Source organism: Heliangelus exortis, chromosome 11 (genome assembly GCF_036169615.1).
Source record: "Heliangelus exortis chromosome 11, bHelExo1.hap1, whole genome shotgun sequence".
Lineage (NCBI taxonomy): Eukaryota > Metazoa > Chordata > Aves > Apodiformes > Trochilidae > Heliangelus > Heliangelus exortis.
The window spans coordinates 18754027-18778754 of NC_092432.1; the positions used below are offsets into that span (position 1 = coordinate 18754027).

The 24728-nt window shown below is 36.5% G+C and overlaps 1 protein-coding gene across 7 annotated transcripts in view; it reads right to left on the minus strand.

Moving 5' to 3' along the window:
* CGNL1 (cingulin like 1) overlaps nucleotides 1-24728 on the minus strand; it is a 55894-nt gene that overhangs the window by 27148 nt on the left and 4018 nt on the right. For 4 of the 7 annotated variants that reach the window (XM_071755054.1, XM_071755055.1, XM_071755056.1 and 1 more), the window contains exons 2-8: nucleotides 12665-14255; nucleotides 12141-12235; nucleotides 11154-11247; nucleotides 10067-10168; nucleotides 9632-9780; nucleotides 8961-9096; nucleotides 7289-7501 (exon numbers count right to left, since the gene is read on the minus strand). In XM_071755054.1, the coding sequence (XP_071611155.1) occupies nucleotides 7289-7501; nucleotides 8961-9096; nucleotides 9632-9780; nucleotides 10067-10168; nucleotides 11154-11247; nucleotides 12141-12235; nucleotides 12665-14236 (2361 nt within the window). In that variant the 5' untranslated portion in view covers nucleotides 14237-14255. Of the gene's footprint in view, nucleotides 1-7288; nucleotides 7502-8960; nucleotides 9097-9631; nucleotides 9781-10066; nucleotides 10169-11153; nucleotides 11248-12140; nucleotides 12236-12664; nucleotides 14256-20707; nucleotides 20841-24728 lie in introns of those variants that run through there. The other 3 variants (XM_071755053.1, XM_071755052.1, XM_071755058.1) reach the window with 3 other exon arrangements.

Below are 24728 nucleotides of genomic sequence, written 5' to 3' on the forward strand. Positions count from 1 at the left end.
ATGGCAAAGACATGAGAGTGGTTGCATAACTGATAATTTAAAAGCTGTTTTGGCTGACTTCAGTGTTTCAGCTGGTGAAATTCCCCTTTGGCAGTGACAGCACAATACAGGACCTTTAGAGTTCTTTTACAAAATAAAGGAAGAGCTCAAGTGAGGGGAAGCCAAGTATCTTATTCATATCTTCTTAGAATTGTTAAATTTTGGCTAGATTTCAATGTTTATCACCACAACTCAGGGAGAAGGAGGGAGAAGGAGGGAGAAGGAGGGAGAAGGAGGGAGAAGGAGGGAGAAGGAGGGAGAAGGAGGGAGAAGGAGGGAGAAGGAGGGAGAAGGAGGGAGAAGGAGGGAGAAGGAGGGAGAAGGAGGGAGAAGGAGGGAGAAGGAGGGAGAAAGAATAAGGAAAAGAAAAAACCACAAACAAACAAACAAACAAAACCCCCAAAAAACAACCTACACCCAAAGACTGTCACCCAAGAAAAATGACCAACAGAGTGAGTCTCAAGACAGGTACAGCCCTTTAATTGTAATCCTTATTAGCTCTTCAGTAAAGAGAGCTTCTGAAATCAGTATTATTCAGGTATAGTCATCTAGTTTTTAAGGCTCATGAATGCAAATAACAGGTCTTTGTTTCTGTTTGTAGTTCTGGTATTTTTGTCACTGTGCACCTTTAGGCAATTCTTCTAACCTTAGACACTATTTCTTAAAGCAGTTGGAAGCCTTGGGATGAATAACATGGTGACACTGAATAGCATGAATAATAAAGTCTGTGTCTGTCAGGCTACCAACCCCTCCCCCCCCAAAAAAACTCCAAAAAACCAACCAACCAAACAAACAAAAAATCCCCCAAAAAACCAACCAACCAAACAAGAAAAAAAAAGCAAACAAACCCAAAATAAACAAACAAACAAAACAAAATCCAAGCTTCTGGAAAAGAGACTAAATGACTAAGCAGCTTTACTTAACTGCTTTTCTACCTTACACTGATCACATTAATTCTTCCCAAATCTCAAAATGAGGCCTACCCTACTTTAACAGGTGGCTCTGGCTCTGTGCCTTTGGAAGTTAATTATTACTGGTTACCTATTAAAATGGTCAGTTATCTCTTAGTGAGGTATGCTGCAACCAACTTGAATCCTCAGCTGTACTTCAAGAGATTATTCAGTAAGTAAGTGCATAAATTTACAAGCAAACCAAACTGTTTTTCCTTCTAGTTCAGCTAGAGCAGTTCTATTAACTGGTTAATAATTATTCACTTGTGATGGTTTTGAGATAAGTCTTGTTTTCTTGCAAGGCCATTTTCACTGATGTAGTATGTATCACATCCTTAATATTATTTCAAAAACTACTTAGCTTTCCACTTTTGAAATGTAATGACAGACTTAAATGCCCACATTTTAAAATAGAGAATGCACCCCTTTTTTTACCCCGAGCATATTAAACAAGATCTCCCAATATAAGTATGACCTAACATTTATACAGCTATAAAATCCAGAGCCAGAAAAGTATTAACCTCTCAACCAGGAGCTGTATCAATGTCATATTATCCTCCCAGCTATGTAACCTGACATACTCAGACTGGCTTAAATTAATAGCTTTTTCAAGGTCAGACATTCTTGCAAAGACTAGAGTAAAATATTAACTAGTCCTGTGTTCACACTGTACTCTACTGAATGGACTTAGACAGTCAAACACTTCACACACACACACAAACACATGCTTTAACAAGACAAACCACCTGGACATACAGAATCTGTCTTCTGATGACAGGGATTAGAGATCCTCCTGATGGTATTAAAGAAGCATCCGACTGCACAGGCTCCTGCCAACTTTCAGAAACAAACAAAAAAAAAAACCAAGCAGCCAAACACCACAAAGAACCCCCCTTCCCAATCCAGACTAACTGAAATAGTCTTGGCCAAATAAGGATCACAATGGTGAAGTGACTTACAGATAAACAGATTTAATTTGGGGGGGGGATCTTGTTTAAATGTGGTCCAGGCCAACTCAAACAAAAATCTGCAGGACAGTTTTGCTCAGAAGCTTTCTTGACTCTCTATACAGTACAAAAATCACTCAAGTTGTAGTTTGATGGTACTGTCAGCATCCAAACACGTCCCCACTAAATAAATGAAGGAGTAAATTGCATGGAAATGGAAGGCCAGAGAACCTGGAATTTTAAAATTTTGCTTTAGCACCAAAGTCACCAAGTTACACCTTCAGTGCACTTTTTCTTGTAGACAACACAGCTAATATTCCATAATTGGTTTAGTATTTAGTTTAATGGGTGCTTAAAAAAAAAAAATGCACGATGTTATTGCCAAACAACTTCCTTTCCACACACAGAACAGACTTACAGCAAAACCAAACAAATCTGTCTCCCAGATTTACCATATACAGTTCTGAAATGTGTTTCCAGTAACAATGTGTACTTAAGGAGTGCCTGCAGCCTTTCTTCCACCACCAAGCTTCTGCCTCTGCACTCTCTCTTTCCCCCATTCCATCTGTGTTTGAAGGACCACACTAAAACCCAAAAACATACCAGGCTTTTAGAGGTATGGTAAAGGAGGGAGGAAAATTAAAGGGGAGGGGTGAGGTGTCAGGTCATGAAAGAGTAAGCACTGGCTTGGACCAGTCACTCCACTATTCTTTGGCTCTGAATAGTGTTTAAACCAGTTACCAACCAGGGGTGAGCTTCTACCCCTCACAACAACAACAAAACAACAAAAACAAAGTGTTATTTCAAGATGACAAAGGCTGCCTCAGACAAGCAAAGGAAAAACCCACAACCAGTGGCATTTGAAAGCCTGCTTTATCTTCTCCAAATCTTTTCCAGTTGTTGCATATGGTGTTTGAGGTGAATGGACTAAACTCAGACACAGCATTCAGGATGCAGATTCAGATGAGTTATAGATGTAAGTATATACACAGGCATAAAGATGTCCTTATGCCCAAGTAATTCCTATCACATTGTTTCTTTCACTGCTACCAAGATGATTTTTTTTTATAGAGCTATTCATTCTAACCAAGGTATCACCTTAGAAGTGACACACGTTAGCTGGGATCCATACATATAAATTTACAGATACATTAAATCTATCACTTTATGTACCAAAGTGTCTCTGAGTTGCTCAGCAAGCAGTTATGTCTTCTGCTTATATGCCAAGTCATTTCTACAAGAAAGGCATACACAGTATATATCAGTACCACTTACAGTGCTTAAGCAAGTTTTTGTTAAGCTTCTGCTTTTATGTGAGAGATATTTAATAGCTTAGAGGAAGAAATACATTACCAGGCTATGTGAAAAAGATGTGAGGAGGATACAGATGTGTTGCAAATTAACTTTAAAGCCTACAACATAAGACAGTACAGAGAAGCCACTTTCATTCAAAGCTCTGTGCTAGGTTGACCTAAAATTTAGCACCTCATACAGATGTGCTAAAAAACAATAAGACAAAAGCTTCTTCTCATCTACAATGGTCACAATTTTATATTATTTTCTTATTTTAAAGGAGTACACTCTTCATCTATCACATGTGCAGAAGACCATGGGCTTTTGCTGTTCCTACCAGTTGCCCTGGTAAAATAACTTCTTAATAACATCACGTCTTAACACACGCACGTTAAAGCTCCACAAGCTTCATTGCATTCTTAAATGTGTTGATAAATGAATCAGCTTCTACACCCCCAGTGCTTGTTTTATCATTTTGTGGGCAAGGTCAGAAGTACAATAAACCCTAAATGAAAAAGTCAAGGTCAAACTTAGATAAGCCTCTTCAGAATGTGATGATTACAGATTTTTTCTGAACAGCTGAATTTGTGCAGACTGCTCAAAACAGACACAAATCACACTGCTGGGCAGCTTGCAACTGCACTCCTGAGCTGATACAATTTTAGTGGAATTTGAACAGGACCAGTTGCAACAACATTTGCAGCAACTGGTTTGCTACAACCTTTTACCTACAGAATTCCATTCCAAAAGTTGTTTCCAAATTTTACTGAAATAGGGGCACTGTGTCTACAGCAACAGAGCCTTCGTGTTCAATTCTGTGCAATTCTGGCCTGTTGTGTTGTAGGGTCAAATTAAATAACACACATTTTTGTACTACATTGTAGCTGGGAGAGGATTCATATTTCTGCTCTAGCACTGGCAAGTCTGGAGAAATAAATTTTTAATTAGAAAGACATTAATTTTTCTAGATTTATAATTGAATTAAAGGCGATTATTATTCCACAGAGGTACATTATGGAAGAGAAACTTACTATTGTTAAACATAAATAGTATGGTCTGAGTCTTAATAAAGAAGCAGTGAAGTTAAGAACCACAGCCATCTCAAGATGACCACGAGCAAAAGGCATAACACAAAAAATTAGTTAAGACATGGACTGTAGGAAAAAAAAAAAAAAAAAAAATTAATACTTGTAGCTTTATACAAAACCGTATATTTGAAAAAAACAAACAGACAAAAAAAACCACCAAAAAACAACCTAGCACCACAACAGTGAGCATGAGAACACAATCACACATGACAAACTCACTCTATTCTCTTTTCAGACAACCTTGAGTATGTTTCTAACACGATTTCAGAACTATGTGGCACTGTAATCACACAGTCTGGAGTGCACTGTACCTCACTTGCCAACCTATCTGACACCTCCAGCAGCTGAAATGTTCTGTTGATTTAACACTGGCACAAAAATTACTTCCTTTCTCCCTGCAAAAATTTCTTTTTTGGCTCAATACAGTTCACAAAACACCTTTTATCAGTGTAGCAATTTGGATTATACTGAAGGAACATAAGAACTGGCAACCTTGTACATACAGACTCCCATATACCATGATCTATCAAATATCAGTATCCATACTTTCTGGATGACAAGCAGATATTACTGCATTTACACACTCATTAAAACAACAGGATGGCCCTTTCCACTAATCTTTGATGTCAATTTCTTCAATCTCACCACCTAGCAGCTTGCAATTATATGAAAAAATAGTTTAACAGGTCAAGCAGCTTAAATTGTATAAAACATGAATTTCATACACCTTGTTGGGTATTTTAGATTAATTATTAAAACAATAATTAACATCATGTGTAAGATCACAGCAGATCACTCATCCACCTCCATGCAGAGACTGGTTATACTTTCCTGACAGATGATTAATCAAACTCAGCAACTAATCTCAGCCAACAGGCATATAGATAACCCTGGGCTTCAAAAAAATCATTAAAGTACAGAAAAAAAAAAAAAAAAAAAAGGAAAAAAGAAAAAAGCCACATTCCTATTAAGCATGATAAAACTTTTACTTAAAATGAAAACAACAAAAAACACGATGTAAAATCAGAAAAGCAGAACTGGTGCTTAGACCGACATTAATTAATTAAATTTCCCTTCTGAACATCTTATTAAATTTACTATTAGACAGACTGTGTCATGCAAGTAAATAAATGCTATTTATAACTATCTCTAAGCCACAGCAACCCAGTCATAGAGCCATTTCCCAGACTGTGTTATTGTTATGCCAAACAGAATACTCTTTCATTTCTTGTCAGTCGTAATTACAGTTCCCTAATTGAAATACAGTAAATTACTATGCAGTAACTTTGAAAAATGGTTCACTGAGGTTAAGCTGTCACTACAATTACTGTATAATAAAAACCATGATAATTTAAATGTTCTACTTTTCTCTCAAAGAAAAAAAAAATCATTCAATTCAATCAGCTCAGATGAGTCAAACATCTTCACCATGATGTAAACAAAAAGAAACAACACATTTAAGCAAAGCCAATCAATCTCAAGTAAAAGTCCTGGGCTGCCTAAACTAATCACTGTATATAAACCTTTCCAGCCACTGAAGAAAATGGCACAATTAAAAACAATCCTTTATATAACAAGAAAGTTCTTTATCAGAATTCAGTCAAAATACAGATCCAGCATCTTCTGTGTTGTGCTCCTATTTTTTTCATAAAGCTTATAAAGCTTTGGAAACATTTTTTGAGACTCAAGATTAGTTTTAATTCAGCTCTACACCATGTTTTTGTCCATGACCAGGAGGATAACTGCAACTCACCTAACACCAGTGAAGTCTAGGTGAAAGGTATAAATTAGCATGGATATTTCTAAGCATAAAAATGGTCCTACAGTTTTGACTTATACTGGTCAAGCACAGCTTGCCTGTGAAACTTTCTCATATATTTGTAAGAGACAAGATGAGAGAAGGGGATATGGAAAAAACCACTAATAACTGTGAAAATGCTCAAAATTTTGAGAACTGTCCCTCTACAAAAAACACCTTTCCATAAATTCCTAGCTGCTGTCTCTGCAAAGATAACATTACAAAGGACATCCTTTGGAAAATGGCAACAGACACCAGCACCTAAAAACCATTCCTGTTTTCCCCCTCACTAAGACTTCCTGCCAGTTCTGGAAGTTCTGTTTTCCTCCTGTCTGCTCCCAGGCACCCAATCCCTGCTGGGTTTTGGGTTTTTTTTTCTTTTTTTTTTTTTTTTGCTTGTGCTCATTTGCTTATATTCATTTGACCATTCAGTAAACAGGGTAAGCTCAATAAATGAAAAGGATAGAAAAGAAACAAAAGGCATTTCAGGCATTGGAATGGGCTGCCCAGGGAGGTGGTAGATTCTCCATCCCTGGAAGTTTTTAAGAAGAAACTGGATGTGGCACTCAGTGCCATGGGCTGGGAACCACAGTAGTAGTGGATCAAGGGTTGGACTTGATGGTCTCAGAGGTCCTTTCCAACCCACCTGATTCTATAATTCTATGATTAAAAAACCCTGATAGTCAGTAATTGAAGGGACAAGGTTCAATACTGTAACCTGGAACAAGACATGACAGCAGGAGCTGAAGAAAGGAATAATGGGCTGCAAAGAACTGCTGAAGCTCCAGACTTGGTCTTTTAACAGCATTACTGGCAAACCACACTGGCACTCCTCAGGTATCCTCAAGGTTTCAGTGATTCTATTTGACCTAAGACAAGCAAATGGTCCTCTGTACTGTACTCCAATCTATTCTCTCTAAAGGTTTGCAAGGAAGCAAACATAGTAAATAACAGCTTGAAGAAAGGGCCACAACTTCAGCTGTGACAAACAATCAGAAGTTTATATAAATGCATGAAATAGAACCTACTCTCAGCTGCTAAGAATCTCCCAGCCCAAATCCTTACCTGTTAATTTTTCTAAGAAAATAGTAGTATCTGAAAGCATGCAGTACACAGCATCTATGAGAGCTACAATTTTTCCCTGTAGAGATTAATTGTAATCACTTATTTCACCTCTGTTGCTTTCTCCAGGCTCTCCTGTAGACTGAGCAATTCTTTACTGTGTTGTTCCTTCAGTTTATCCATCTCCATGTCATGGCTAGATACTTCTTCCTTTAGTGCTCCTTTTAAAGCTGTAAGCTCTCTCTCTCTTTTCCTCAAAATCTCTTCTTGTTGATCTTTTGCTATTAATACTTCTTGCAGATCCTGCTTCATTTGCATCAGCTCCTAAAGAAGAAAATGAACACAACTGCATGACAAATACCTCCAATGGATGCTCTTTGAAGGAAAGTATGTAAGTTCCCCAAAGCCAACTTCATTTTGTAAGACTGATGTATTTTTTGCAGTTCTTATAACAAGCTAAAAATTTACTAGGCTCTAAGACAATCAAAGATAGCATACAGGTGATGTTTTATATAATGTGTCAACATATATGATGCTGGAAAACAATAAAAATATTTTGAAAGTGTATATTAGGCTATCTAATAATGCAGGAGTAAATAATGTAAATAATCTTATGTAAATAATGCAGGAGTCAAACTAAAGTTGGCATTTAGCAATACCAAAAAAAAAAAGTCAAAGAGCAAGTAGGTAAGAACAAATGAAAGCCTTTTCTTCCCCACACTGATAGAGAAGCAAACCCAGTGATAATTCCTTGTTGTCTTTTCTGCTGGAAAGAATCAAGTAAGTTGCTTATGCAAGTGCTGAAGACAAAACAAGTGCTTCCCAACTGAGGCCATGCATGCTTTTACAACCTTCCTCCTCCCCATCACATTGAGAGCCCATTTCCCCTCTTCATTATTGCTGGGAAGCAAGGTAGTCAGTGAATCTGAAGAAAAAATATACACATCCAAATACACAAACCCAGAATAAAATAACAGCAACAATCAAAAATGTACAGCTTCAAGAACTATCTAACGAGGTATTTCTCAAGCTGTGAATAACTTCAGTTTCAAACAGCAGGTGAACTTTCCCTGAACTGAAGCAGGATCAGTAGATCTAAGCCATTCCTGACTGCCATCATCTGTTCTGTTCTTAAAAGTCTACAATTAAAGGGATTCAACTGCTTTTTCCTATAGCCATGTTTCACTGTTTAATTACCCATATTGATGAAAAATATTTTCCAGCACTTAGTTTAAATCCCTGCAGGTGAGTGTCCCATTTCCTGCTATATCCCCACACAATTTTGAAAAATCCATCACTATCTCCCTCACAGCAACATTGTATGAGATGTCCTTTTGACTCATTCATCACTCCTCCAATTCAGATCAATCCTCCCTCAGAGGTAACATTTTTCAATACTGTCACCAGCATTCCAGATATTCTCCTACTTATATACAACTTTCAACTGAGTGTCTGAGATTTAAGACAGTAATTTAAGAGAGTAAAAAGTCCTATCTAGTTGTTAAAATTGATTATCTGGTAACAGTGGATAACTCATCAGTTGGTCAACCATTATGTTATTTGTTCTCCTATTCTACAAAACAATAGTACTTATTCTTTGTGTTCCTTTTGGTGTTAATGCAGTTATTATACCATGCTTCCTTAGGTCACCTAAAATGGTACCTTGTTATAGATTGACAGAATGCAAAAAACTAAGGCATGCATTTCTCCTACATGTATCTTAGTTCCTACTTTGTATGAGATTCTGATCTTTTCATCCTTCTTTTGGTACTTTAGAACTAACCTCAAGCAGAACCTCTTTTTCCCCTTCATCAATATGTTTTGCAGTATCCAGTTCATCGTGCATCTCAGAGAGCTGGTCTTGAAGATCTCTGATCTCAGTCTGGTGTTGTTCCTGCTCCATCTTCACTTGAAAAAGCCTCAATTGAGGGGAAGGGAACAAAAAAAAAAAAAAAAAAAAAATGAACAGGATTTTTTCATTTGTAGAAACACTAACTTATTCTGTCAAGTACCAAAAACACACAAGTACTTATTCCCATGTTTCCCACAAAGGAATGGAATATAATGAGGAAGAAAACTTGAAAGTCAGAGGGCTGAAAATGAGAACTTCAGTAGATACATAAGCAGAACTTAGTGCTTTAATTTAAACCTGTTACTGTATTCTAGACTGATGCATCCAAAGTGCTTCCATATTTTAAAGACTTGAACTATGTATTATGACAATGAAACATTAAAAGCAAATCACACTAAGAAGATGATAAATTCAGCAATCTCTCTTTCCCTTCTAGATATTCTGAAAACATGGCTCATTTAAAAGGTAGAAACATTTCCTACAATAACAGATACCATGCTGCCTGATTCCATTAACATATTCTAAAGACTTAGGTACTTTTAATCTAAAAGGCTTAAGAAATGGTACCAATTTCAATACATGATTTTCTAGTATTAACTTACTCCTCTAGATTTTCCCTGAGTTCCTTCTCATTTTCTTCCAGCTGCTTTTTTAAGTCTTCTTTTTCACGTATGGTTTCATCAAGCTGCAACTTAAGATCTTTCAGGCTTGCTTGTGTAGCATCTCTCTCTTCTTTGGAATTCTGCTGATTCTAAATTTTGTACACCAAAAATAGGAAAAGAGACTAAGCAGAAATAAATTAAAAGCTCTAGTTTATTCTACAAAAAGTTATTTCCAGACTGAAATTTTTCACTTGTAGATGTGCTTATTAATGCATGCATACTAAAAGATTGGAACATTTATTGAAACACACAAAGCACTTCTTTCCAATTTTTATTAGAAATGTGAGAAGTCTACTCAGCAGTATATTGATTCTTACTACTTAGAAAACTATATTTGAAACAGTCAAAAATTTTTCTAACAATGAAGTGCTGTACCTTAATTTCTAGATCCAGTTTTTTCTCCAATTCTTCCACTTTCCTTTCAAGTTCTGCCTTTTGTTCCACCAATGCTTTTACTTCAGCAGAAGAATCTGAAACCTACAATTAAACAGAGATGTTTTTTCCCATGAAGTTAAGATGTTCTTTGCCAACTGTTGTATGAAAATCTAAAGTAATGTTGCAAGCAAGGCTAATAAAGTATAGCAACAACCAGTGAGCTGACCAAGGATTTTTCATGTGTGTCAATCCATGCTAATATTTTCAAAGGAATTGTAATTTGATTTTCATAGATCTTGGTAAATGCTCAAGGCATCTTGCCAGTAATATAGAAAATATACACATTGGGCAATGTATGAATTAGAGAGTCCTTGTGTCAAATTAGACTGGGATATCAACAACTGCAGAAAATGGACATAAAAGGAATTCATGTTCATATGTTAATACAGATTTTGAAACACTGTTTTTTGATAATTTAAGATGTATTTTATATTTTGATTTTGACTAATTATAGCCCAAGATAAAAATATTCATCAGAAGTAGCATTTAGTCCTTCTTATGCCATCACTGCAACAACTGGGCATTTCTACAATTTGCTTTAGAACTGAAAAAAAAGTGCAGCATGTAGCAGGAAATAAATAAAAGCTTTTCAGTAGGCAGATTGCCAACTGCTGTTATTGTAATATGGCTTTTAAACAGGATCGTAGATTACTGCTTTTCTAAATTACAAATTAAAATACTCTCTCCACTTAGATATCTTTTTACATCACCATGAGAGGATGCTCTGACATTATTTTTAAAGCTGTCTGTTAGCTTTTTCTTCAATTCAACATTTTGATATTAGTGTTAAGTCAGTGTCTCTCTCCTAAAATGTAGCTCTCACAGTAGAGTCCTCTACATTATTTTTAATTCTTAACAAATCCATTTCCCATAAGTCACCTCAGTGCATGATTAAAATTAATCTCTACTACAGAGAGGACAAGAATAGTCTAAACTGAAGCCACTTGAGGTGATTCAAATTTTTAAAGGCCTGTTTGAACACTATATTACTATGAAATAAGCCAAAACAACCTAAAAAATTGTTTACCTGTGTCTTTCCAGCAGCTCTTGACTTCAAAGTCTGAATTTTCTCAAAAACTAAGTTGACTTTCCTCTTTGTTGCATCGTCATTATCAGCACTTCTAAAACACAGACAGTACAAGTAAGCAACAACATGATCAAAGGTACTATTTTGTTAATGTTAAACAAATTCAGTGTCCAGACTACTGAAAATCACCACCATAAAGAGACCCTAATGTGAGCCAGCCAGAAATTATCTTAACCATGATTTCTTTAAACCCTTTAAAGGGAGGCTGCAAAAAAATTATATTTATATAAATTTATATTGCAAATGTTTTCTAAAAAAAAAAAAATTTAAACAAAATAATGACTGAACTCTTTAATTGCAACTCTTTTCTACAAGACTATAGCTATGGAAAGATGGTAATTAATACATGCACTATTCAAATACACTCAAACTAGCAGCAATTAGTACTAGGTTTTTCAAGTCCTGACTACTGCACAATAACACCGACAGCTCCCAGAACCTGCTCCATCAGGAATGCAAAGAAATTTAACTGCATTAAGTCTTTTAATAAGCTACCCTTAAAAAAATACCAACCAAGAGAGCTACAGGTGGACAAAGGATTAAATGTATAGCAACAAGAGAACTTATCTCAGACCTTAAGAAACAAAACTTTTTTGTTGCTAAAACATTCACAAGTTTAAACTCTCATGAGGTGAGGCTTGAATTTTTCATGAACCTCCAAATCACATGACATTTAACTTCAGAAGTATTTAAAATACAAAACATTCTGATTCACAAATTTCAAGTACATTTAAACAAAACCTGTAAAATACCTAGGGAATCAAGACTTACATAAGGTTTTTTGAGATCCTATTATGCTTTAACGAACACAGGTAAGAGACATTTAATTTAATTATAGCTGTTTTTACAATTTCACATTTTGAATGTAATGGAAAATTAAGACTGAAAATAGAGTCTCCTCTCCCAAAGTTAGCTGTGCTTACTAACCCTTCCTTAAGGTAATTGTAAAGTATTTGTTTAGCAGTCTCTTCATTTGTTTGCTGTGCAAGATCTTGCTGGCCTTTTAGAAGATCAGGAGTTGCCTAAAAGGATAAGATAAAATGTCAAAAATATAATCCAGAGGTTTGCAAATACAACTTGTACAACAGAAGTTCTCCATTCAATTCTGTTATGAAAACATACATGTATTGTAGACCTAAAGTTCATAAAGATTAATTGGAGCTTTGGCTTACTACAAGAAAGCATACATCATACAAAAGTAAGGACAAAAAATTTTGCATGAAGTTACATATGTTTCCAAACTCTACTTTCATGTATTTCTGTTTAAGAATCACCATAAATTTAATTATAATAACTACAGGAAAAAAATTTTCTATTTACATTTCTCCAGAAAAATTCTGCTCTCCCATTTGTTTGATGGGAGTTTGTTCAAATGAAAAGCAGAAAAGTACGTATTTAATACATGACAGGTTTAGTAGCCTAGAGTGCAATTCAAAATAATTGAAAATTACCTGTATACTAGGGACAGATGAACATGTTTTTACAGAACTCTTCTTAGCTTCTGAATCAGGTGGAATTGTCATTCGGTTTGGTAACAACAAAGTAGAAGTTACTGTTTTAACTTCCTCTCTCTTATTCTGTCCTGGGAGCGTAGAAGACCTAAACATCAAGTTCTCTTTATCAGCTCCATTTTGTTTATGATACTGCAAAGAACTGAAATTGCTGTTCTGAGTGTCTTTATCAGGCACCTGCAGTTTTCCAATACTTCGAGCAGAAATCTTCATATCTTTGGAAGGTGGCTTTTGATCTCTGGATAGCTGCTTGTGAAGGCAAACTTTAGATGGTCTCAGCAAGTGCTCAGTTGACTTACCCAAGGTTTTACTGAATTCACCTAAATAATCTGTATTTACATCAGGCCCTAACGACAAGGCACTATCAACACTTCTTGATCTTTTACGATCCTCTGGATGGATTCTATTCCTTTTGCCAGACCTACCTCTTCTGTGAGGATCAACTTTCTTGTCAAACTTTTCAATTAGCTGATCTACTCCTGGAAGTGAACCGGTGTCAATATCACGGCCAGTTCCAGGCAAAAATGGGATATATCTTCTGTTTTCGTGCCTATTAACATTGTCTGCATAGATGGCATACTCTTGGTCATCCAGTAAAAACCTGTACAAGGAATTTGCAGATGTGGGAGTAGCTGAGGAGGAGGATGATCTTCGTGAGCCATCCAGTACTGCCCCAGCTGAATCTTGTCTGCGGAAGGGAAGAACATCTGGTCTGGGTTTTCTTGTCTCTGGGTAAGCAGTGGGACTAATACATGGGGATCCTCCTGCAGATGAAAATGATTCTGAAACACACACTTTGTTGGAGCTGGTCATACTACTAGGACAATACTGCTTATTTTGGTCTTCTACTGGCCTGTTCATCTGTATCTTTCTTGAGTTTGCATTTGCTTTGGCTGACTCTGCAAGATATGTATTTGTTTTCTGTAAGGACACTACTTTAGATGAGGTAATCCAAGGCTTTGCTTCATTTTTTTCACCTGTAAAAGACTTAGATTTACTGCACTCAGAAGATGGGTGATTATTCGAGTTAATTTTTTCAGGATCATAAGGCTGCAGAAGTTCAGGATGTCTTTGAAAATTCAACAAGTTGGAGGATTTCATTGTTCCATCTTTAAAATCTGATAATCCTCTTTCCTTTTCATCCAGATTGGTTATCTTTAGGCTTTCAAGCATACAGAGTTGCACATGCTGCATCCCAGGAAACTTTGTGTGTTCACTGTTTTTGTTCTCCAAATTAAAAGAAGCATTGGAGTCCATGGCTGGTTTGCTTACAGTCTGAGAAATGACCTGCTCTTCATTTACAGGAGGAGGATTTTCTGACAAACATCCTTCTGTATTGTTTAGTACTATGTAAGGATGTCCATCGATTCCTTGGACTCTAATGCTGACACCGTAGGACCCCGTCCTAGAATTTTGTGCATTGACAGGTTTTTGAGACTCTCCACTTTCAAGTTCAAGAGTGACTTCGTAGTCTTGCTGAACGTGCTTAAAACCAGCAAAATATGGGTCCATGACTATCAGAGGATTAGAGCTGAAGAGAAAAAAATTACAAACATGTCATTGATTTAAATACTTTAGATTCTTTTATTATTTTCTTCCACCGTTCAATGTGAACTTCAAATGGACATTTATTGGGGCCTTCTCCCAGGAAACTACAGTTGCTATTTTAAAAGAGATACTTCACTGAGCAACAGAAATGGAAAAACACTGCTAGTACTTCCAAAGCTGATAGTACCTTTTTCAGAAGCAGTAGGAATGCTATCCAGCCTATGTGCACCACAACTATTCCAGTTTTAGAAAACTGGAAGCCCTATCTGTGCTTTTAATGCTAAATGCCATTCTTTCCTTCTGTAAAAATTGGTTTTGTGGGTAATTTTACTTTTCTGTCTGTTGTAACTTGAGCCAGCTATCTAGTGGCAGAGACAACGTAGTAAGTAAGTAAGTAAGTAAGTAAGAACTGTGTCCATGAAAGAATGGAACACAAGGCTCTGAATACTTATGCAAAACTTGGAGGAAACAAACTTTTTAACTGAGCTGTAGAGCTGAATCACCACTGAAGCCTGACTAAATGAAGATCCCTAAGCAATGGTAAATAATCATCAGGAGGAAACAGAAACAACAGGATGTCTCATGGAAAAACAAACTTCTGCAGCTAGTTTCACTTTCCTGTGAATCTCAGCATAAACCACCTCCCTCAGATATCCTGATCAACAGCAGAATTATGATTTTTTCCTGATGTTAATTTAAGAAGTTAGGCTCACTATTCATCATGTTTGTTTTCCCTCAGTTCTTCCTTCTATCAGGACATCTCTCCTCAAAAATCTTTTCCTCTCTCAAAAAAGCAACTCCTACTCCTCAACACCTTACTTACTTCATCTGAAGGAATCAGCATAGGCTAATTCAGGGGCTAAATTCACTTAGTAAAGGGAAGCAAATAGACACTATGATTCCATTTAAGAATTCCTGGAGTAGGAAGAGAAAGAGCACAAGGGAAAAGCAAAGATGAGCCAGAGAAGGCTAAGGAAAGTGGAAAAACTAAGAAGGGAAGGAAACAGCAAGGACCAATACACTTCCACTATTTTGAGCCTCCATTTTACGTATTTCTCCATACTTCTTTACCTTCTTTTCTGAATATTCATAATATCTCACATTACTTACACAGTTTTGATGTATAGGCTGATATAAAAACGTCAAAGTCAAAATAGCAGAAGCTGATTATTATCACCTGCAGTCAATTAAGAGATCTCCATTGATACAGTGGGCTTACAAAGTGGAAGCTTAGACTACACACTGTGAAGTAATCAGGCCACACTACACTGCTGGAGATAGGAAAAGCAGGAAACCAGGCTCCCCACTTTGATCTTTAAACTGCTGAGTGGGTCCAGCTACATTCCTCAATGGCTTGAAACTGTTCTTTATTTACTCAAGGCAACAAAAGGGAAGAATTTTAGGTTCAAAAGTTGCTTTCAAATAAAGTAAGCATTTTGAAGCTTTTATGCTTGCTGTTTTTATATTACTGTTTTATTTGACAATGATGATCTGTAGTTAATACTACAGGCATGTAATGAAATTATGAACATAGAAGTAATTTCAAGTTTTAGCAAAATTAAAAGCATGGAACAGCTTTTTAGACTTCCAAGTCAAATCTGCACGATTATTTAGGGAAAAAGTGCTAGGAAGACATTATTTTGTAACTAGAAAATATTAACAAAGAGATACAGCCCATGAAAAAAAGCAAAAGAATCCTTTATCTTCAAGAGTGATTAAGTGTTTAAAGTGTCTCAATGTTTACAGAAAGAACAAATTACTCAGAAATCTACCTTTATAAAAAGAAATCTAGTTTTCAGAATACAGTGTGCTGATACTACTCTAAGTTAAAATCACTCATGACATATTTTCAGGTGACCATGTAAGTGAAAAAACCTCCCACAATTTATACATAGCTGGAGGCACACATCTGCATTAGGCAAATATGTGAAAATTCTTGAAAATTCTCCACTTAGCAATTCTAGCAAGATTAGAAATGCCACCAGTAAATTTAGACAAACTGCTTAGCATATGAACATTTACACTACACTTTAAAGTTGTATGCATTAAAAGACCTATAAAAAGAGTAAAGTTCATCTGAACTTGCTAGCAGTGCTAACAATTAACAAACACAAGAAAAAGAGGTTAATAAAAATAAACCTAAAACTTAAGAATCCAAATCAATCCATACAAAGAACAAATAAGCATAACTTACAATATGTGAAATTCGGGGTGACTGCAAAAGCTGTACTTTCAGTATTGTTACAAACCTGCTAAAAATATCCAGTAAAAAACAAACCAAATTGCCTGAAAAACAATCACATAACCCCCTAGTGTATAGTGGCAACAGTATTTATTTTAATAATCTACCTTAAATTAACCATTAATATATTTGTCTCTAAAACTATATGGAAATAAGTGTATTTGTCTTCTCCTTCTGCATCATAGTAATAAACTATTCTTTCTATACAAAAGAATTCAACCTTGTAGAAACTGAAGTGCTAAACAGACAGTTCTGGAGCTGTTAAACATATTTATAAATCCCCATTACACCTACAAGAAAATAAGACAGCTGACTTTACTGCTCAAATATTTGAAGGCTTTACTTAGAGTTCCTATTCCATAGGATGTGAAGCCACAGTGGATAATACTCACTGAACTACATAATATCAAAACGTTATTTTACAATCCACAAAACCATCTGGTTTGTCGCATTTTAAACATTTTTTTTTAATTTAAAAAAGTATTGCTGGCTTTCCTCCCACATAGCCTTCCTGACGAAAACCTAAAATGTCTAATGAGGCTAATTGTTTAATTATAGTCACACTCATATTCCCACACACCCATTTTACAGTCGTCATCCCAAGTGCTGGCAGGTTCACAGCAATGGATTAAGATGAGCTGACCCAGGCTGCTGCTCTTCCATCTGCCTGCCCTACTCTCTGAGGGACATCACTGTGACAAAAATGAGAACATCTGAGCACTGATGGCTGAGCACACACCTCAGCCACAAAGATCTGCATGTTGGCATACTCAGGGAAATGCAGTCAGCTTTGTATTCCATATTGCTCATGACTGAAATTCTGACATCTGATAGAGTGGAGGAGCTGACAGCTGGAGGCACTGGAAGCTGTAACTGTTCAGTTTTAATCTTCTTTAACTCTGCTGATGCCCTCAAACATTATGACAGAACACTGTACCCCTAGGCTTACAAAGAGGTTTCCTGTCTGTAGGCCTGCTTTTTGTTTCCTCGTAGTTACTTAAGAAAAATAAATGCTTTTTTCCTTAATAGAGGGTTATTTAACTTCTAATTCCAGCTTTTCTGCCAAACAAATACTCTTAATTTTGACTAATAGTTTTCCCAGAAGTTTTATTTGCTGTTTTGGAGTTTAAAAATAAAGTTTTCAGAAACTAAAGCAATGATTCTGCATAAATTACTAATTAGGTAGAAGACTGTCATTCTATTATTTTTTAAAATCAGTTATCTCCTATTGTGAAGCAAATATCACAACAGCACAAGCAAATTAATCAGGGTATAAGAAATAACTACTTAAATAACTTATTTTATTTTGAAAGTATTTACTTGCTAAAAAAGGAGATAACATAGTCAAGAACACACAACCATCAATATCTTTCAGAGGTAAAAAGTTCAGCTTCAGTTTACAACAATGAAAGTAGATTGACATCCCCTGACTGGTAACTTCATCTGCTGTTCATACCAAGCCACATCTTATTAAGCAGGAAAGTTCCACCTGAAAACTTGCAAGCAGTCCACAAAAGAGAAGACTTTCTACAGTAACATCATATAAACCCAAGCAGCTGGGTATTCAGATCAACAAGTTCTGTAAACCCTGTCATCATCTGGAGCAAGTCCAACAGAATAGGATCAAGTTCTTTAGAAAAGTCCAAATATGCTGGTTTGAAAGATGCTTCACTTCAATGTTTTAAGTTACCAACTGACTTAAACAAATGTAGGTCATAACACACTTTCCCCAGACAACAGTTCTAGGGTGTTGTTATTCCAGCTTGTACAATCCTCCCTGTTTCTTTTGTGAGGCAAAAACCATGCAACCACTTTATTGATCCAGCAAAAAAACTGAGCAGTCTTCTATCACATCAGCAAGTAAGGCGTGAGGGAATGATGGGTCACTTATTTTGGCACCAACATGGCCTGGGTCTTCTTGAGCCAGTCACAAAATTCCAAACTGAATTTTTGAACTATAAATCTTTGATAAATAAACCTTTGAAAACTTATGCAAACAAATTTGGCACTCAAACTGTTTAGGACTTTCAGGTTTTGGGATTTCTTTTTAAAATAAGCCTTCATAAAGGTGTTTAAACACTAAATTTTAAACACTAGCCTCCAGGGGGTATGAAGGTCTCATATTTTATCATTATTCAGAAGTGGTTTCATTTTTTAGAACAACTTATTTTTTGCCCAAAATAGAAACTATGACATTTTTATTTACAAAGAAAACTTGTCAGCAGAGGTTCTTGTGTCTGAAAATCCAATACTCTGCATGTTTTTCTGAAACAGTTTGTTCTTCAGTGGTGATATGATACTTTACAAAGAACCACAGGAAAGGAATATTGAATGTTTAACAGGTCAAAAAATTTTTGTAAATTTTCCTCCAAAATATATCCTTTCAGTTATTCTAAAGCTAGCTACCAAGAGTTATGTGAGACCCACCAACAAAAAAATAAAATCCCTCTAGTTTGCAATCCCAGCTACATTTCCTGTCAACATGAGCAGAAAAAAAGCACCTTTGGGAAACACTCCTGTGCCAGACGTGGCTGTTCCCTTCAGCAGCTCTGCAGCCCTCCTAACATTACAGCACCATAAAGGCTGGGAATTGTGTCCACTCATCCATTTCAGTGCTTCTCTAGCCAAATCCACAAGACAGATTTATCAAAAAACAAACCAAAACCAACCAATAAACCTGTTAAATGCCCCACTCTGCATACAAAACTTGCTCTTCTGCATCCTGCCCCAACACACCCACTACTGAGAGTGCCTTTAACACATCTGCCACAGAACTCCTCACACTTTCTGCTTCCAGCACAAGAACTAAGAAGCTGCCCTCAACAGCCAGGCCTCCTGGAACGTGTAATACCAGCAGAGATGATGAACAAATCTCACCCATGGATGTGTTCCTTGGCCTCCTTGAAGGGGCACAAATCCTTCCCAGCTATTGCCTCACTTTACTTGTACTCTCCTTTTGGGTAAACCTTGTCAAGGAATGCAAAAGAATAAAAAGGATCAGACTTCTCCACATCTCCTGTCACACTAGGGCTCCTCCTTGGCTTCCTTGATAAAAAAGCCAGGAACTCCCTCGCATCCAATATCACAGTCCTGAGACTCCAAAGACTGTATCAGCCAAATATTTTTCATTAAAGGAAGATTAGGGCATACCACACTATCTTCTCTTCAGAGGAGTGAAGGTTTAGAATTCTGAAAGTTTCAAGCTTCTAAAGGCTAGATTATCATATTACATTTTGTTCCATGACATTTATTTCCAAATTCTCTTAAACAAAAAACGAGTCACATTATTTAATCGGTGCCTTTTTTAAAAACAAGAGACAAAACATCTGGATGTTGACTCCAGATTTTTCACACACGCACAGCAAAATGGCAGGAAGGAACTATAAAATTTGTCCTCCAACTTTACACAGCACTGAACTTGCTCTCCAAGCTAAATAATAGATTCCCTGTGCAGCTGACTATTCAGAAAGTACCAGCAATATCACACAAAAACAAAGTGGGTGTTAGGTCAGTAATAAATGACAGTGCTATGGAAAAAGGACAGGAAATCACTTCAGGAGAGAAAAAGGAAGGAAAACTTACATAATGTGAAGGTAGAGAAAAGGAAGCAGACGGGGTGATTAATGGAAAGACTGAAACTGTAATGTTTTACACTTGTTGCAACACAATCTCTCACACATGCCTTGGAAGCATGAAGGGAAACTTCATCACTGTCAACCCCACCTACAATCTGAAGCTTCTGAAAAAGGAACATGGGCTGGGTTGCATTCCCTGTAAGAAAGATAGCTCAGGAGTAGCTGAATTTACTTGATCTCCTGCTTACAGGAGAGCAGAGAGGAGAAAAGCAAAATGTTTGGGAAGCACACAAGCTATTTCTAAACTTGGCACCAAATCCCATCCACCTTAGATAGAGTCTGTCCTCGTGCAGTCACAACATGCAGCTCTGTCACTAACTGGTGCTGTGCAAAGGGAAAAGGGTCAGGTTTTGACCTGCTGCATTCATTCTGTTGTGGTCCCAGGATTGCACACTCAACACTGCATTTTTACTTGCAATGAAATCCATACCCATTGCCACACTGAAGTGTCTGTAGTGCCCATGTAAAGAAGTAAATACTGGAGATTCACACACCCACAGTGCAAATGGGTCACTCAAGTCTTCCTTTAAAAGCAATTAATAATTCCAGCCTCCTCACCAGCGACCTCCTTCCATGAACACAATATTTTATTTGGTTTTTTCTTTCAGCTTTGACCAGGTTGTGATTAAATGTGGTAGTCATATGGCTTTGGGTGCATAATGAAACATGAAGTCCATCCAGGAACACTGACCTGCAGAGAAGTTTGGGGACAGAAGGGAGTGTGTCATCACTGTAATACATTTCACCAGTGTGTATTTCAACACTTCTGAATCAACTACTTTAATTACTTTGATTTCTATCCTGTGTATATCATTCTCTGTTCTGACTTCAGATGGCAGCCTAGGAATGAAAAGTTAGAATTTCCTGCAGGATGAAAATTCCAACTTATATGTTAGAAGTAAACAGACATGCTTAAGGTAGCATGGACTACACATTATTTTATTAATTTCTTCTGAAATGCAGTATAGCAAAGTGGATGAGTTGTGGATTTGCTGCCTTAGAGATGAGGATTTTCAGTTGCAGTTCTGCCCAACTCTGATCCAGATGTTCAACCAATAAAACACACTATTAATAGCCACCCTTCCAAGAACACGAAGAGAACTGGATTTGATAAAGACTGTCAGTAGAAAGAACTATTAACAGCAGTAAGAGCAAAAGATACTGTTCATTTGCTTACAGCTTGGTTCATACTCCTTCTGGCTGAAAAATGTGTGTGAAGAAGTCTCAGTGTCTCAAATGTAAAACATCTTGTTAGTCCTATGAAAGTATGTGATAGATCAGCCAAATGTTTGAGCTCTGTGACAACTAGCAGGTTTTGCCTTTTTTTTTTTTTTTGGTTGGTTGGTTGGTTTTTGGTTTTTTGGTTTTTTTTTAAGAGGAAAATCTGCTTCAATGGCTATGAGTCAATAACAAGATATTTTGGCAGTTTCTCTGGTCTCATAAATTGTGAAAGTTTGATTGAAGATGGATATAATATGTACCACATTTTGTTAACCCATTGTGGATGAATTCATAGAGTCGTAGTTTCCCAGGATTTATCCCCTGAGGAAACATAGCATGACCTACTAACCTTCCTTACTGAGTGGAAATTAAAGCCTTATTTTTCGTCAATGATAAAAAAATACTAAAAAAAGTTCAAATTTCTCATGTAATGTTCTAAACTGTACTGAATATTTTCTATCATTATTTAAAACCAGTTTCCAGATTTTTCCACATCATAAACAAAAGGGAACCAAAACCAAAAAGCACCTGAAAAGCATACTAAAACTGAAGTCAACCTGTATCAGAAAGAGTTCCACAAAACTAATTTATGTAACCTTCCTTAACTAGTCCCAGGTCCTGTACACTCTGATTCTAGTTAAGTCACTGGAGGAAGATGGAGACTTGTATTTGTTGATTAATAGTTACATTGGTACAAGCTCTACATGGCCATGAATGGGTGCACAAGTGTACTTACACCAATATATTGTTCCATCTCTCATGCAGGCTCATATACATCTGTACAAGCCCTTTTTGCCAGAATCCAATCTACTGGGGTTATCTATTTGCACTTGAAGTGTGCTGACACCACTGCAGTATAATTAAGATTTACAAACTTCAAATACAAAAAGCAAGCAAACAACAAAACCTTATGAACACTTATCCCAGAGTTAATTATACACACTGTGCTATGACCACAGGCAGTTTTTACTCACTTTATTGACAAACATGCAAAGGAGAAGGTTAAGAAAAAAAAAAAAAAAGGTAATAAATAAATCCTATTTTATATACTCTTCTAGTTTATCAAATTCTAAGTGTTCATATCTGTTCAATTACTGACAGAACAACAGCCAAGAGGCACAAGGATACTTAGAGATTCTAAAAGCAGTTTGTGCTTTCAAATACAATAGTTGCTTTGTATCCAAACATCTGATAGGACTACACTCACTCCACAAGAGATCCTATGTTGTTTCACTACATTTTCCTCCAATTGTCAGTGTTAGAAACTTTGTATTTTGTTCCAAAGGAAGTTATCTTAATACATCCCAATGATATCACTATTGTTTAAACAGAAGAGAGTATCCTGCTCACATCTTTAGAGGTTCAGGCAAAAATCTCTAGCTAGTTAAAATACAATTTATTTGAGAGCCATTCTCCAAGAAATGGAAACACAGTTAGGGCAACCTTTGTTAAAAAGTTTTGTCAGTGCTTCAAGAACACAAATTTATATTAATATCTAAAGTAAACAAAAAGGTTTCCCAACTCCAAAAATTATTCTTTGGCTTTAGATGTGGCATATTACTGGATCTTCTTCTCAATATTCCCACTCAAAAAATATTATCCAGTCTACTGAAATCACAGGCAACACAACAGGTACAAGTAGCATAACCTTGATTATGTAGGTATAGCTTACTCCTAAACAAAATTAAGGATGAGCTATATGAGTACAACTATATGTAAAGACTCACATATATGAAGACATACAGAAAAGGGTTAATTTCTATGGAGATACAAAGACTGCACATAAAACAGACTTTAGGAATCATTTACACAGCCAACATAAGGCCACAGTTTCATGTGTATTCAAGCTCCCATTTTTCTATTGTTAAACTTTGTCTTAATTACAGTGTATCCTTTAAACACTTGGCTCCACACTCATCTAATTTCTTTCAACCAGCTCCACTATGCATTTTAAAATTTAAATATGCAGTCAGAAATGCAGGCCCTGAGCCCAGCCACTACCAGACAAGAAGATGGTATCATCACATTCAGCCTGCAAGACAGAGCTGAGTAGAGGAGAAGCTGAGTAACTCCCCACAGAGAAAAGGAGCTTTTATAGTGTGCTGCAGAGCTCCACCAGGAGATGCATCAGTTTGAAGAGTTTATGAAGAAAAAAGCCAAAGCTGACTGGTGTGGGCCTTGCTTGTACACTGAGCACAGGTTTAACCAGCTCCCACAATCCAGGAATATTCTCACCTCACACTGGAACAGCCTAATTACTGGGGGGAAATGAGAGAGGTAGGGCTGCTTCTTTATGAGGCTTGAAGTGTTTGTGGAATTACAATGTAACATTACACAGCAATTGTTCTTGTAAATAAAGGCTACAACTGCAGAACGTTTGTTCCCTGCATTTAACAGCTTATGGTGTGCAAATGACTGTATGAAGGCATAGGCCAACCCAGTACTAGTTTCAACAAGGCCTAACAAAATATTCTGAACTTGATTCACATCACTGAAAACATTACTGCATCTCAATAAAAAAGCTCAAATTCTACCCACTACTTCTGTATTATGCTTTATATTGAAAGGGATCACAAATCACTAGCCACTTATGAGTGCTTTTATATACAAAAAATACATCTTCCATTCTAACAAACTTCAACAGCTCTTAGAGATGTCTTTCAACAGAATTTAAAATAAGGCTGAAACACCCCTAATGTCTGCAAGTGCCTGTGAGAGTTTGTGTATACACACACAGAGAAATACTTAGGTGCATATGAAAAAGTAAGCATGGGCATCAAGGCCAATAAGCCTCCTTTTCATAGCATATTTATATGGTTGACATCAACATTTTAGATACATTAAAATGTTGTGTAATGTACATAGAACTAAAGAATTATGAACTTCTGAAAATGCCTGGAGCTAAACTCCTGTCATGCTGAGAGTTATGTAGCTATCTGAATGGCACCTAGCAGGACAGGACCCTCACAGAAATGGGCTGCTGTGGTAAAAATTGGGACATCTTCTGATTTTTCTGATGTTTTTTTTAAAGTAATTTTTCTCCAGCCATCTTTATTCCTCATTGCTCTGTCTTTACCAAAATTAAGTAGAATGTCCAAAGATTATCATAGAATATTAATTTTAAATCTGATACTGTGAATCCAGTTGATGCATCTCAGAAACACAAAAGATGGATATGGCTAAAAATTTAGAGGCACTCCTGGAAAAAAACTATACTATGTACTTAACATGCTGGGCTATTGATTTTGCCATCCACTATATTTCACATAAAACAGGTTTATTATAAGCCTACATTCAGATAAACTCCCTCAAGGACACTGCCAGCTCTGTTGGCAGAGATGCTGCAAGGTCACAGCAA